Raw genomic sequence first — 15530 nt, forward strand, 5'->3', positions numbered from 1 at the left:
AAAGGTTAAAGCAATAATAGAACATTAGAATAAATGGAAAGGGGAAAAAATAAAAGCTGAATAAACACTTGGTTAGCAAAATGCTTAAGACCAAAGATATTAACATTTACAATGCTGTCCAACCTAGAGGTATTTCAGGACAAGTGAAAACATGGCTTAAGTTTCCAGAAACAACGATTAAGCATAAATTGAAGCTAAGTCAAATAGGTTCCCTCTAAGTACCTCACATAGATTCCTACGCATGCGGAAGTTTCACACAGTGCACTGAAAATTTAAAAAATGAGCTGAACCAGTAACAGAAACATTTCAGGAGTTGGTAAAAGGTTTAGTTATAATACATAAAATAGAGTATAGTAATAATACTTGCTTTTGTGGTAGATTCTAGTACAAAATCAGAAGTTTTAAAGCAGAAATTAAATACCTTTAAATAGTTAAAACCAAAAAGAGCTTTTTAAAACATAACCATTTAGAAGATACTAGTTAAATTTCAGAACTTCATTTTGGCCCGGTGTGGTGGTACATGCCTGTAATCCCAGCACTTTGGGAGGCCAAGGCAGGTAGACCACTCGACGTCAGGAGTTTGAGACCAGCCTGGCTGACATGGTGAAACCCCGTCTCTACTAAAAAAAAAAAAACAAAAATTAGCCAGGTGTGGTAGCGCATGCCTGTAATCCCAACTACTCGGGAAGCTGAGGCAGGACAATCACTTGAACCCAGGAGGCAGATCTTGCAGTAAGCAGAGATTGTGCCACTGCACTCCAGCCCAGGTGAAAGAGTGAGACTCTGTCTCAAAAAAAAAAAAAAAAACAGCTTTGTGTTTTGACTCTGATTCTTAATTTTGACTGCTTTTCTACCTATCTGGCCAAAAGTTTAAAATGGAATCTTATGCTGACTTCGTTCAGTTAATAAAATATTTGGAATACTAATAAATGTTTAATTTCAATAGGTTATAATAAAATCTTAAATATGCAGGCAATTCTGCTACAATGTAATATGTATTTCTGCATAATATATTTTTGAAAAACCCATTTCCAGAAGATCATACATTGAAAACAACATAGGAATTACAAGAAAAGGAGTGTTAGGTTTGGCTACTCAAAACCTATGTAACTTAATAACCAGAGCACAGGCCGGGCATGGTGGCTCACACGTGTAATCCCAGCGCTTTGGGAGGCTGAGGCGGACAGATTACCTGAGGTCGGGAGTTCGAGACCAGCCTGGCCAACATGGAGAAACCCTGTCTCTACTAAAAATACAAAAATTAGCCGGGTATGGTGGCGGACACCTGTAATCCCAGCTACTCTCAGCAGGCAGAGGCAGGAAAATCGCTTGAACCCAGGAGGTGGAGGTTGCAGTGAACCAAGATCGCACCACTGCACTCCAGCCTGGGTGACACAGCAAGACTCTGTCTCAAACAAAACAAAACAAAAAAACCACAGCACAAACAAAAAACAAAAACAATTATTACTACTTCCTGGCACAAAACAGGGGCAGGAGGGAATTGTATTTTATTTCCCTGTTTACCAGTTGTGAATGAGCTTATTTCCCATTCAGAAAAATATGTTTAGAACAAGGGGAAAAATGTCTATTACTTTTAATAAAAGTGCCAGAGTGTAGAATTTAAATGGCCTTAAATGAATAAAAAATATTACATGGTGTCCAAAGACATTAGGACTCACTCAAAGTGCAAAAAGCTTATTTTATTTCCAACTTTTATTTTAGATTCAAGGAGTACACATGCAGATTTGCTACCTGGGTATATTGAATGATGCTGAAGTTTGGGGTACACATGAACCTGTTACCCAGGTACTGAGCACAGAACTCAACAGTTAAGTTTTTCAACCAAAAGGTGTATTTAAAAAGTCACTACTATTTAACTAAAATGATAGAGAACTGCTAATATTTATATAGTGCTTGAAGTTTAAGTTAGTATCTAAAAGTAAGCATATGTCATATCACAACTTGGTCCCAAACAACATTGGGGAAAAAAGAAGGAAAGCATACATCGTACCTTTGTTCTTCAGTTTTGATATGCAAAGCTCACAGTGAAAAGACTGGATGTTCATACACCTGGTTCTAGTCCAATTTCCACTTCTAATTAGCTATGCTACATTGGACAAGATGCTAACTCATGAGTTTCAGTCACTAAACAATTATGCACCTTAACTGCAAGATTATTGAGTTGACTTATCTGAAAATCTCATAGTTGTCTGAAGATGAAATGAAATAATTTATGTGAAAATGTAAAACTTAAACATAGGCTGGGCGCAGTGGCTTATGGCTGTCATCCCAGCACTTTGGGAGGCCGAGGCAGGTGGATCACGAGGTCAGGAGTTCGAGACTAGGCTGGACAACATGGTGAAACCCCATCTCTACTAAAGATACAAAAAAAAAAAAAAATTAGCTGGGCGTGGTGGCACATGCCTGTAATCCCAGCTACTTGGGAGGCTGAGGCAGAAGAATTGCTTCAACCTGGGAGGTGGAGGTTGGGAGGCTGAGGCAGAAGAATTGCTTCAACCTGGGACGTGGAGGTTGCAGTAAGCCAAGATCACACCATTGCACTCCAGCATGGGCGACAGGGCGAGACTCTGTCTCAAAAAACAAACAAACAAACAAACAAAAAAACACACCAAAAACTTAAACATAAAAAATGGTACCTACTTAAGCAACTATATAACTTTGTCTTAATTATCTAGGGAGAATTCTTCCCTAGATGAAAAAGGAAAACATTTATATACACAGCTGCTCATAAATCTTAAAATTCAAAGTCACTGCCTAAAATTGAGATTTTTTACAAGGATTCTATAAAAGACTGAAAAATATCATTTTAAAATTGGTTAGGTACGTAGCTGTTTATCACTTCCTCTTCACAAAAGCACACACAAAAAAACCCACTGACCCTGAAGCTACAATAAAAAAATCCTATGTTTTCAGATGGCCATTAAAACTTTTTTTTTTTTAACATTTAAAAACCCACTAATAGTACTTAAGGTACACAAGAGGTAGAGTTTCTTACTTGGATTTGGCTGCAATAACACTTCAGTTTGTTTCATTATTTTTTCTGTCCATATTTTGGTACATTCAGCTTTGCTAAGGAGGTTCTCTAAGTGAGCATCCAATTCTGTCTTCTCAGCCTGGCCAAGCTTTTCTTCTGTGAACTGTTATTGATTGTAAAACAAAAATTAAATATACTGCAAATAAATTTTAGGGAACCATATCAATAAGTAAAAAGCAAATTCAAAGCTAAACAATCCTAAACATACAAATAACCATGCTCCAGCTTTGTAAGCCATTGCTTATGAATACTTTTTTTTGCTCCTATGGTAATTTATCCATACTTCTTTTGTGCATGACCTTACCTTACAGTCATCACATACCCTTAGTTCTGCTAAAATGTATGGTGTGAATTCTACAGAAAACCTAAGTATACTTCTTGGTATATAAAGCATGCAACTATTTCAACTACCTATCCTAGGTAGACTAGGATAACAGTTAAGGAGTAAGAGCTTTGAGTCAGTTGGATCTGAATTCAAATCTTAACTTTGTTCCTTGCTGTGTGAGCTGAGCAATGTATTGAATATTTTTTCTTTAGTACCCTCTATTATAAAAGAGAGACAATACATATTTTATAGTGTTTGGGGGATTAAGTATGATTGTGTATGCAAATCACTTTGTTCGGTGCCTTGTAATTATTAAGTTTTGAAAGAGCTGTTAATGTTTATTGTGGTTTATGTCTTATTAGCACTTTAATCACACCTAGTTAGATAAATAGTTTCCCAGAACATACCATAAAACCTGTCATTTAAGCTGCTGAGGATATGTTCCAGCAATTTATTTATAGACTAACTTTTGGAACATATCCTATTCATGCTATGAAGACATCTTTTAAAGGTCATAAAATGTGGTTAAACGTACTCAATGAATCAATTTTTATTATTGAATATACTGGTATTTGAGAAAAGGTAGCATTGCCTATATAATAATAAAGCGGTAAAAAGATTCTGTGTAGATCTACAGCCTTCTGGATACTTTTAATTAAACATTAGAGGTGATGACTCAAGCTGTTTATCATACATCATTTTCCTCTAGAATATGTGGCTTCCTCCCATCTTAACACAGGTATATCACTAGCATTAATTCTGTGCTCAGTAATGACTCACTTCTGGCTGACAAAACAGTGTTCACCTTGCCTTTTTCTCCTTTCGTTTCTCAAAAATCTCGTTTGCTACTCTATTTTCTGAGTTTTATTGTTTCTTTCAGCATCCTTCTTCTTGGTTTAATACTTTCAGGTTATTATCAGCACCTTTAGCTGAAGGGTCCTCTAGAATTCTATTCTTAGACTTCTGGTTACAATCTCCACTGAGGCTCCTGTTTAGGGGCTAGAAATAACAGCTTAAATAGCTTTTGTAAAGCCTTGGGTCTTTTTGAGAATGGTCTATAGCCAGCTCCTGACCCAGTGGGTAGAACCAAAAATAGCAGTTACAAAGCTATTGCCTAAGCCCATAAACTTGCAGTGTAGCTGGAGGACTGGGCACTGAGCAAAAGCAAACCCTGATCCCAAGGCCAGCTGGATAAACTATGCAACCTCATTCTTAACAGAGAACCCCGTAGTCTTTACAGATCCCTGAAGATTCTAAGCAACAGACCTCCTACTAGACTTTTACATGTTCAAAGTCTACCACCAATGGCTAGATAAAATAACTCCCAGATAAAGTGACCAATAGGAAGGGAAGAAAGGGAATACTTTTCACTCAGGTGAACATCACCTATAAAGAGTGATCTAAAGAAAATTCACTTAGCCCCTTAAAAATTGAAACTGCATGCATAAATTTCCCTTTAATAAGCAAGTTTATCCATTTGTTTGTTCATTTTGTTTATTCCTTCAACAAACTTATTAAGCACCTACATATGTGCTAGGCACTCTTCTAAACACATGGGTTTCAGCAGCCAACAAAACATATAAGGTTTCTGTTCTTATGAAGCTTACATTTTAATGGCAAAGACAGACAATAGATAAATAAATAATCTGATAATAAGGATATAAAGATATGAAGATGGTAAAGAGGACCAACATGGTTGGTTTGTTTCTGAGTGACATACAAATCCAAGTACAGAGAAAGAATTCATTCTTCAGGGAGAGGAAGAGGGAGAGCAGGAGAATCAGGGAAGGCTTCAGTGGGGGAGGGATGGGCAACTTGGGCCTAGAAAGGGGAGCAGGAGTTTGAGGAGTGTGAGATGGGGGTAGTTAGAGAAACAGCATCTCTGAGTAGGTAACAAACGACCTGTGACTGAATGATATGAACTATGTTAAGATCTAAGGAAAGAGTGTGTAGTCCTGATGATTTATCTTCCAGTTGCACAATTTCTTTAAGCTCATTAGCATCACCCTCACACATATTAAATATTAATTTCTCTGTGGAAATCCTTAACTTATAGTTAACAACCAAGAATAGATTAATAGAAAAATCAACAGATCAATAAATAAAATCAGTACTTATGGCCAGGAGCAGGTGCCCCTGCCTGTAATGTCAGCACTTTGGGAGGCTGAGGCAGGCAGACCACTTGAGCTCAGGAGTTCTAGGACCAGCCTAGGCAACATGGCGAAACCACGTCTCTACAAAAAAATCCAAAAAATTAGCCAGGTATGGTGGTGCACACCTGTAGTCCCAGCTGCACTCCACTGCACTCCATTCTGGGTGACACAGCAAGACTCTATCTCTAATTAATAAGTTAATAATAAAATAAATAAATATAAAATAAAATAGTCACTGAATTTATCTGATACAAACTGGGGTTCAGGGCAAGTTTTCTCCCGACAGTATTTCAGGAAAATCAGCAATTAGAAAGTTAATTATTTGGAAAATAAAACACTTCAATCTTCAGGTAAAAAGGCCTGTTTGCTTAATTATTTAACATTTTCTTTGTGACTCTCATGATACTGCCTCCCAGGTATCTCAATAAATATATATTCTTTTTGAAAAGAGTATGAAAGTATAACAGAGCAAAGATGGGTATTTGCACCAAGTGATTTATTTGTATGAGTCTGAGGAAGAAAGAAAATATGTTAACTGATAAAGATTCTACAAACACACACAATTAGTAGTTTTTTTTTTTTTTAACTATTTTAGTTCAGAAGATACATGGAACCCTTAGACATGAGTGAGACAGTCTAATTACAGAAAACCTGTTTAGAAAATAGCAGTACTGTAGGAAGGGTCACATGACAATGTTTCTATGTTTCATATTTCAGCACATTATATATAGTTTTATTTTCTAATTTCTTTTTTTAATGTTTTATTTTTTCAACAAGACCATTTACATCTTTCTCATACTTCTGTGTCAAGGCTTAGTGTATGTTCAAAAATTCCATTAACTAAGCTGTGCATTCTACAACAAATACTTGAAAGAATCTTAAAATAAAGTAAGAATAATTGTAGAGATTAATAAATTGAGACTCAGGGTGATTAAACACTTTGTCCAAGGTGTCATTGTTGGGATTCAATCTCACATCTGTTTGAGTCATAGTCTTATCATGCTATACTACCCTTCCAGTAAATACTTGCTGATTTCCAAAATTAGTATTTTCTATTTCTATTACTATTATCCAATCATATTCTGTGCTTCCTTTCTCCTATGTCTGTTCGCAGCACTCTGGACAGCTTTCTCCCCCAGATCACTTCTGCTTTCTACAAGATATTCAATAATTATTCACCAAAATTAGTAAACTAAATCCTATCATGAATGAATAAAAGGGAGGAAGACACACAATAAGGACATTGCTAATGCTATCATATTTTAAAATTGAAATTATAAATTTAAATCTTATTACTTAAATATATAATTGTAAAAGACATAATATTTCCCAAATTTTATCATTGGTGGAAGCAAAAGGATTTTTCCATAATTAATCAGAAGTACACTTTATTAAGATAACAAATACAATATTTAATACATTTTCTCTAAAGCACTGTAAATAATGCATCTACTACAGACACTAGGAGTCATCTCAACTAAATTAATATTTAAATTACTAATCAAAAATATTTATGGCTTCTACAGCAAGATGATCAGCATATGATGTACTTCTTGCCCTCAAGGATTTTACGATCTACTAGGAGAATACTGCCTTGACTCAAACAAAATTATAATAATGGCACCTTTTCAGAAGGGCAAAAGACCTATTAATTCTTTCTTTTAAAAAAAGATCCCTTTCCTAGTTACCAAAAAATTTTAAATTAACCCATAAAAATTTTAGTTTTCAACATCTTCAAGTCAAAAATCATTACTGATTTTGTAATCTCTTGATAACAGGTATTAATGAGAAACTAGTTGATTTTAAGCATATCTTTTAATGAATAGATGGCAGTATAGTTTAATAATTAAGAACTTTTGTGTAAACAACCTAAAATAAAAGGCAAACTGTAAATAAGCATCTTCTTAGTAAGTCATTAAACTCAATGTTTTCTAAAATATAATTTGATACCTAATTTTTTCATATTTCATTTGTAATATGGCAAAGTGGCATAAGAATAAAAGTTTAATCCCCTTTTATATATTTTCTCTAAATATTGCTTTGCAGAAAGAATTGTCTTTGAGTCGGCTACATTATACCAGGCACTGTAATCCTTCTTTTACTACAGGATAGGCATATAACCCACATTATTAAATAAGGAGCCTGGATTCCAAACTCTACTTTTAGAAAAAAAAAAGACTACAAATAAAATGGGTGTGTGATCAAAGACATCTATTTAATGCAAACTCTAATCACCAGTATTACTAAAGAGTAATACTCTAAAAGTAATTTAAATTTCTTGGAAAATATGTAACACAGACTCTGAGTAATGTATTAGTAAACTGTAAGGTGCATCTTTCTCCATTGGTTCCCAATTTTGGCTGTTCTTTAGAATTACTTGAGGGAGCTTTAGAAAACACTGATGTCTGGTCTGATCCAACCCCTAAGATTCTAATTTAATTGGACTGGGGTGTAGCTCATATATTGGCATTTATAAAGATTCCCCAAGTATTTTAAGTGCAGCCAAGACTGAGAACCACTGTTCTAAACTCATTCATAACTATTTAAATATGTATCGCTTGGTTTAGTGCATGCTGCATTACTTTACTTTCCTCTTTGGCCCATTTAGGAATTTCAGCTGTTATTACTGTTACTTCACTGTGCTGGAGTTTTGCTTCAAATATATTAACTGTGTTGAGGTTCTTTCAGTAAGCTGGTCTCCAAAGAATATTAAAGTAATTGACTTAGGTGTTTGATCATTTTAAATATAGTAGCAAAGCAACTAGGAGTACATCAGTTGGGTGTGGTTAAGAGTTTAGGATTAATTTGTAGCTCTGTCATTACCTTAAAAATACTTTCAAGAAAGGCCAGGCACGGTGGCTCATGCCTGTAATCCCAGCACTTTGGGAGGCCGAGGCGGGTGGATCACCTGAGATCAGGAGTTCGAGACTAGCCTGGCCAACATGGTGAAACCCCGTCTCTACTAAAAATACAAAATTTAGCCGGGCACGGTGGCGCGTGTCTGTAATCCCAGCTACCAGGGGGGGCTGAGGCAGGAGGATAGCTTGAACCTGGGAAACGGAGGTTGCGGTGAGCCAAGATCGTGCCACTGCACTCCAGCCTGGGCAACAGGGCGAGACTCCGTCTCAAAAAAAAAAAAAAAAAAAAATTCTTTCAAGAAATATGATGAATTGAAAAGAGTTTTATAGATTTTCTAATTACCTTACTCATGTAGTACATAAGTGTAAATTTTAACATCAGGTTAACAAACTATCTTCTATCTATTTTACTAAAGTAATGCAAATAGCACCAAAGGATGTGAAAACAGTTTTAAGTAACACTAAACATGTAGAGTTTTTATATAACAAGAAAATGTATGGATTTCGAATGTGACATATTTTATTTATTAGAATTTAAGAAACATGGTGAAGTTGTCACGGTGTGAATTCTGTAAAAGAAATAGGATTTCAGAAGTGCTTGAGAGAGTTGTTTGGCCAAACTGAAACTCCAGGGAGGGTCTGACAGGAGCTATTGAACGGCAACATCGTATTCATCTTTACATCCTTAGACACACCATGACACTTGCTGAAATAAATGGGAGATCAAGGCCAAGCTCAAAACTATATTTTAAGAACTATATTCCTTAGAAAATAGCTGGTGTTCACGAATTTCATAGTATGACTTTAATAATCAGTTTAGAGGAAATGTCAGAAAATTAAAATGAACTCCCTAAGTAATTTGATTTGAAAAATTCTTTTTAGAAAGTCTATGCTCTTATTTTAATGATGGTGAGCAAAGTTTTGCTTCAATAAGAATTCTGAGTTAAAAACACATCTCTTGTTCCTTTATCCACTTGAAAGATTTATCAAATAAAGTTATTCACAAAATGGCTATTTAGTACAAATAAGATTTATGACAAGTTTGAGACTATTACTATGAAGTCTCTGAGGGCAGGAACAGGGTCTTATTCAGCTTTGTATCTTTCAACGCCAAGCACCTAGGAGGTACTCAATTTATACTGGTATTAGCTAACTTCAAGGTCCGCAAACAATGTTAGAAAATACTAATAAAGATACCGTTATTTAACATGCTTATTGTTGCCCTTCAAAGATTAAACTTCACATATGGATGATAATTTGCCTGGCTAAAATGATATAAAAGATGAACCATGTTAGATGTTGTAAGAGGGGAATAAGAAACAGAGTTGATGCCTTAGCACATACAAACTTATTAAAGATGTGAAAGTCAGAGTAACAGAACTTTAGAGTTCCAAGAGATCTAACATAACAGTTCATTAGAAGAAAAGTGCCACCTAATCATTTGGAATTGAAAATGATTCGGGATTTCACAGCAAGCTCTTGTGGTCTAAGAAGCCTTATCAGCTGAGATGGATTTGAAGCTATATCTTTAAAAAAAGTTTATTTTACTTTTATTTAAAAATTTTTTTTACTCTCTCCATTTTGGAGATGAATAAAGTTGTATCTTAAGGAAAGGAAAGAATAGGCAGACAGGACACTTAAGAGGAGTCTAACTATATGAACAAAAGCCTAAAATAAGTAGAAGATATTTTGGAAATTAAAAAATAATTTGGAATACAGTGTTTATATAAGTGAGAGAAAGGACCAGATTGTAAGGGAGTATTTAATGCTCAACTAAGAAGTCTGGACTAAAAAGATGGATTCTAAGAATAAATGGCATTTAAAACTCTAGTAAAATAACAATTAAGCAAGGGTGAATTACCTGATACTTTTGTATTTTACCATCTTGAGGTACTTAAAAACAAGCACCCAAATGGGCTAGTTAAGAATAAACATTCCTACTCATTTATACATTCTAGTCTAACATTCTTTTTAAAGTACCAAGGCTTATAAACAAATTTTAAAAGGAGGGAAGTGGAGTGGTGATGGGACTCATCTATGTGCTTTATTAGTTTGATCTGACCTTTTTTTAAAACAAGAAACATGTTTAATTTTTAACTTAGAAATTTTTAAGTAAAATGGAAAACAATGTATGGCGTTGGCCAACCAAAGAATGGCATATTCCTTATGGTACAATTTGATTTGAATGAAAATTATTATTTATAAATGTGAACGTTTCTCTCTCTACTGTTCTTACTGCTTATAAAGAGATATTGGCATAGCTCTTAAGCTATTCTTAGCATGAAACTTGGTACTTTGGCATTATACTGATGTCAATGCAATTTAATGTAGGAACTCAGTGATGAAATAAATACTGAGATGAGAAAGCAGTGTTTTGTTGAAAACTACCACACAGCATTCCAAATTTCACATGTTCTATTTTAGAAGCATCCTTTTTTTTTCTTACAAATTTTATCTTTAAAAAAGTATTATGGAAAATGTCAAACATACAAAAGTATAACAGTATAATGAAACCTCATGAACCCATAACCAACCTTCCACAACTATCAACATTCTGTTGCTGTTGTTTCAGCGACTTCTGTTTTTTTCTTTTGAAATATTCAAACGCTAATCTCAACTGGTGTGGTGGCTCACACCTGTAATCCCAGCACTTTGGGAGGCCGAAGCAGGTGGATCCTGAGGTCAGGAGTTCAAGACCAGCCTGACCAACATGGTGAAACCCCATTTCTACTAAAAATGCAAAATTAGCTGGGCGTGGTGGAGCATGCCTGTAATTCCAGTTACTTGAAAGACGGAGGCAGGAGATTGGCTTGAATCGGGGAGGCGAAGGCAATGAGCTGAGATCGTGCCATTGCACTCCAGCCTGGGCAACAAGAGCCAAACTCCATCTCAAAAAAAAAAAAAAAAAATACCCTGTAAAAACCAAATCTCAGATATGATATGTTTATCCATAAACATTTCAGTATGTATCTCTAACAATTACAGACACATTAAAGGAGTCTGTTTCTCCTAAAATTTTTCCCTTAATAAACGGCTCAAGCCAAAACCTTGGAGTCATCCTTAACTCATCTTTCTCTCATACCTCACAGCCAATCCAACAGCCAATACTGGATAATTTGGAACCTTCACTGCTACCACTGTAATCTAAGTTACAATCGCCTTTTACCTGTATTATGGCCACAGCTCCTTCATTGGTCTCCTTAATGCCCCTGCAACTTCAGTCTTTGTACTTCTTCCTGCTGCCCGAAATACTTTTATTCCAAAAAAAACTAGGTCTGTCACTTCCTTGAGGTCTCTTGAATTTCATCCTATTAGAAAGACTTGCCCTGACCATCCTATCTATACATGATACTAATGTTAGAAAATACTAATAAAGATATTAACAACCACCGTCTCTGCGTTATTCTATTCTTCTGGCCATGATTTTTATCACCACCTGATGTATTTACAAGCTTATCTTCCGCTACAATGTAAGCTTCAGGAGGGCAGACACTTTGCTGATTTTATTCACTGCTGTATCACCAGTGTCCATAGTAGCCACAAGCAGACATCAGACATGCAGTAGACACTTAAATATTTAAAACTGAAAAGAAAATTATTTGATGGCTAACAGATTAGCATAAAATTTAAAACTTTTTCCTAAAGAATTTGCAACAAGGAATTAAAATTCTTTGGGAAGTACACATTTTGAGAGCTTTGCTAGATTTAATTTTTTAAATTGAGTCTATCCACAATTTAAATCAGACTAAATTCTAGCAAATGTGTCCTCTTTAAGGGGTGTGAGTTATACGTCTGAAACATATTTAACTGTATTTAAAAGAGTAGCATTATATAGTGTCAAATCCTCATAAGCATCTAGAATTATAGGTAACGAGCACTAGGACAAACAAAAATACCAAGGGCTCTAGTCCTCTATTGCAGTCAATGTTAAAAGTGTACAAGTGTCTCACACATCAAAATTCATTTCAGACCCTCAATCACTCATTCTTCTTGCACCTTGTCTTTGAACTATTAGAAGCTAGTGAATTTAAATCAAAACATTATTTTAACTATAAAGGCTCAACGTCTACAATATATCATATTTTAGGGAAGGAAGGGAAGAAAAGGGTTAAGGCAGCTAGCTTATTACTCACCATGCAGATTTTAGAACTTAGAAATCAAAAGCTAGAAGGAATTTACCATCTCTAAAGTGTTACTTGCTTGTTGATATGGAAATGCTCAGATTGAACCAGATGATTTTTAAGGTCTCTCTAGGCCACAACATTCTATTATTCTAGCTATCTTAAATCTGGAATGCTTATCCCGTAAGAAAAAGCAGCTGGGAGTACTAGGTCAGACAGCACCTGGTTATTTACTAGTTGTGCAAGTTTCTTAACCTCAGTAAGGCTGCTTCCTCACATATATAAAAGGGGTTAATAACATCTATCTGGCAAAGTTATGGAAAAGACTGGAGATAATATGTCAAATGCATTACAAAGTGCTTGACAGGTTTTTCATAATATAGGCAGCTATTACCTTGCTGTAGCTCTACTACTCTTTAGCCAAGGATAGTGCAATGTAGGATCAACTGTGCCAACAAAATTGGGGCAAAGGCAAGGAAAGTAGTAAAGCCATAGAACAGATTTACATTTCAGCACCAATTTGGTATGCATATTAGAAAATTATTTTTGTTTTCTTTTTACAAAAGAGAATGTTGTTGCTACCGTGACCGTAAACACCAGATTGTTTATAACTCATGTTGTGAAATTTACATCTGTTCACAGATTTACTGAGTTGGCATAACATGGGTGATGACTGTGGGAAACGGCCCAAGTTCCTTAGTACTGACACTTCTTTGATTGTAGAATATCGAGAGGTAGTCAACTTTTCCCCTTAAAGTATATTTAAAACATACTACTGTGACTACAGCCGTAACAATATCCCCGCATCTCTCCTTGATCTACAGATGGTGCTTCCCATTTTGAAAAAGAGTGAAAACCCCCCAACCCTAGGTTTCTTGTGGTCTTGGCAAAGTCTCAACGCCAACTGGCGATCTCCATTTCCCCCGCGGGCTGCCAAGCCCAGGACAGTCCTTTCAGGGAGAAAGAGGGCCGGAGGGAACTGTGTTGGCAGCTCTCTGGGTTGAAGGACAGGAAAAGGAAACTCCCTTCTTGGACTCCGAGGGGAGGGTGAGAGACGAAAGGAAAGGGTTGGGGGTAGTGCAAGAATGGCCTGTGTCTCGGTTACCGCAAACGACTCGCAAGCCTCCGCCAGCCCCGGGGTGGAGGCCACAGGAGCACTGACGTCGTGGTATCAGAAAGGCGGACAGTGCAGCCTTAGTGTTCCCCAGGGGTGGAAGGAAGCTCCCGGCCCCGTCCCTACCCCGCCTCGCTTCCCAGGGAGCGGCGGTTGGGCAGGAGCGGGGCAGAAATCCGCCGCCGGGCCCGGGGAGGGGACCAGGCCGCGCCCATCTCCCAGGCCTCTGGCTGCAGCAGGCCCGCTGGGTGGTCGGCGAGGCCCGGGGGCGCCGCGTCGAGCTGCGGTCCCCTCCCTCAACCTTCCCGGGCGCCGCCACCCCTTTTCCCCCCAGCACCAGGGTACCTGCACGGCGCGACTGAGGAAGGTGCCTGCGTCGGCCGCCAGCTTCTTCACGTTGAAGTCCATGATATTCATCCTAGGCGGCAGCCGGGCGGAGCCGGCTGACCTAGCGGCGGCGAGGCGGAGGCGCCGCGGCCGGGCTGGGGCGCAGGGCTAGAGCGGCGAGGGCAGACGTGGTAGGTGGAGGGAGGCGGCGCCAGCCCCGCAGCCGCAGCTGTCGTTTCCGTGAACGGGGAGGATGAAGGCGGGGCGAGGGAGGAGAACAAGCGCGCGGCGGCAGCGCCAAGGATGGGTCAGTCGGCTTGGAGAACGGCCGCTAACGTCGACGATGGGCCCCGCGGGCGAGCCGGAGATGGACGGGCGACCCCGCCGTGTGGACCCGGGTCCCAAGGGAAAAACAAGCGCGGGCCGCGGGGCGGAGCCTTTCTCGAGGTTATCGCGGGAACAGCGACCCCTTGAGGATTGCGGCGGCGCAGCCCCGGGGCGCGCCGGGAGCTCCGCCCGGCTCCTGTGGAGGAAGCGGCGAGGGCGAGGCGCGGGGTCTCGGCGCTTCTGTATGCTTGCACTTAACGAGAACCCACAGCGAACACGACCCACATTTCTCTTTTTGTTTTAAGAGGAAATATAGGAGTTACAGCATAGAATTACAATATCTGGACATTAGAACTGACAGGTCCCGGTCACGGTATGGCACCGCGCGACACACTTGGTCCCTGAGGCCTAGATGCCGCTCAGCGAACGTTCGCAGAATAGGGTTGGGTTTACTGTCCCCCACCGAGCCGGTTGCTCATTCATTCAGCATAATTGAATACCTCCTGTGTGCCAGGCACTGAATCAAGTGTCGGAGACAATGTCCTGCCCTCAAGCTCCTGGCCGGTTACTTGACAACCTTCCGGGACCTCAACGCTACGTGCCTACTGTGTGAAAGCAAAGTGCCAGGTGGAGGACACAAAGATGGCGAGCGACACAGGATAGTCCTTAACAATTAAGCGTGACTAATTTTAATAACAAATGAGAATATGATGTGACATCCGTTCCAAATCCTGTCGTTCCAAATAACTTCTTAAGCATTTTTCACGATACAGCCTCTGCTTGAAAGGAATTAAAACAGGTACAAGCATGGAAGGAGACGTTGCTATCATATTTCAAGAATAAGAAAATGCTGTTTTGTGTGGTTGTGCAGCAGGCAATGAAATGAGCTTACATTCAAGCTTCCGTGTTTTACTGAAACAACAGTCACAGATGCAGTAGATGTTAAAGGTTGAAAGACGAGTGCAGTAAAAGCATTATGAGGACAAGAAGAAAACGTAAATATTTGTGTTGTTTCATTCCTTGTTGTGGTGGCAGAAACAGCCCCCTCTTTCTAAGGTAACTCCAATATAATGGTCTCTCCCAGCTTTGAAATACTCCATGTCTGTTTCATTTTCCAGAAATATGGAAAAATGAATATATAATAAAAAACCCTATTTCTCATTTATTGTCTATTTTAGATCTTTATGTGGAAAAGCACTTACTCTCTTCCCAGAGCGCTGTTTTTAAAGTAGGTATATTTGCCATAACCT

The 15530-nt window shown here is 38.2% G+C and overlaps 2 protein-coding genes across 17 annotated transcripts in view; one reads left to right on the plus strand and one right to left on the minus strand.

The window, feature by feature from the left end:
• The window catches only part of SH3GLB1 (SH3 domain containing GRB2 like, endophilin B1), a 39681-nt gene extending 24740 nt beyond the window's left edge, over positions 1 to 14941 (minus strand). For 3 of the 9 annotated variants that reach the window (XM_054684637.2, XM_054684612.2, XM_054684575.2), the window contains exons 1-3: positions 13972 to 14480; positions 3017 to 3158; positions 525 to 620 (exon numbers count right to left, since the gene is read on the minus strand). In XM_054684637.2, coding sequence (XP_054540612.1) covers positions 525 to 620; positions 3017 to 3158; positions 13972 to 14043 — 310 coding nt within the window. In that variant the 5' untranslated portion in view covers positions 14044 to 14480. 9 annotated transcript variants of the gene reach the window in all.
• Positions 14207 to 15530, plus strand: part of LOC104001403 (uncharacterized) — a 121271-nt gene continuing 119947 nt past the window's right edge. For 5 of the 8 annotated variants that reach the window (XM_063799894.1, XM_063799895.1, XM_063799900.1 and 2 more), the window contains exon 1: positions 14207 to 15079. In XM_063799894.1, coding sequence (XP_063655964.1) covers positions 14207 to 14584 — 378 coding nt within the window. In that variant the 3' untranslated portion in view covers positions 14585 to 15079. Of the gene's footprint in view, positions 15337 to 15530 lie in introns of all 8 variants that reach the window. The other 3 variants (XM_063799884.1, XM_063799888.1, XM_063799892.1) reach the window with 1 other exon arrangement.

The sequence above is a fragment of the Pan troglodytes genome, chromosome 1, assembly GCF_028858775.2.
Source record: "Pan troglodytes isolate AG18354 chromosome 1, NHGRI_mPanTro3-v2.0_pri, whole genome shotgun sequence".
Classification (NCBI taxonomy): Eukaryota; Metazoa; Chordata; class Mammalia; order Primates; family Hominidae; genus Pan; species Pan troglodytes.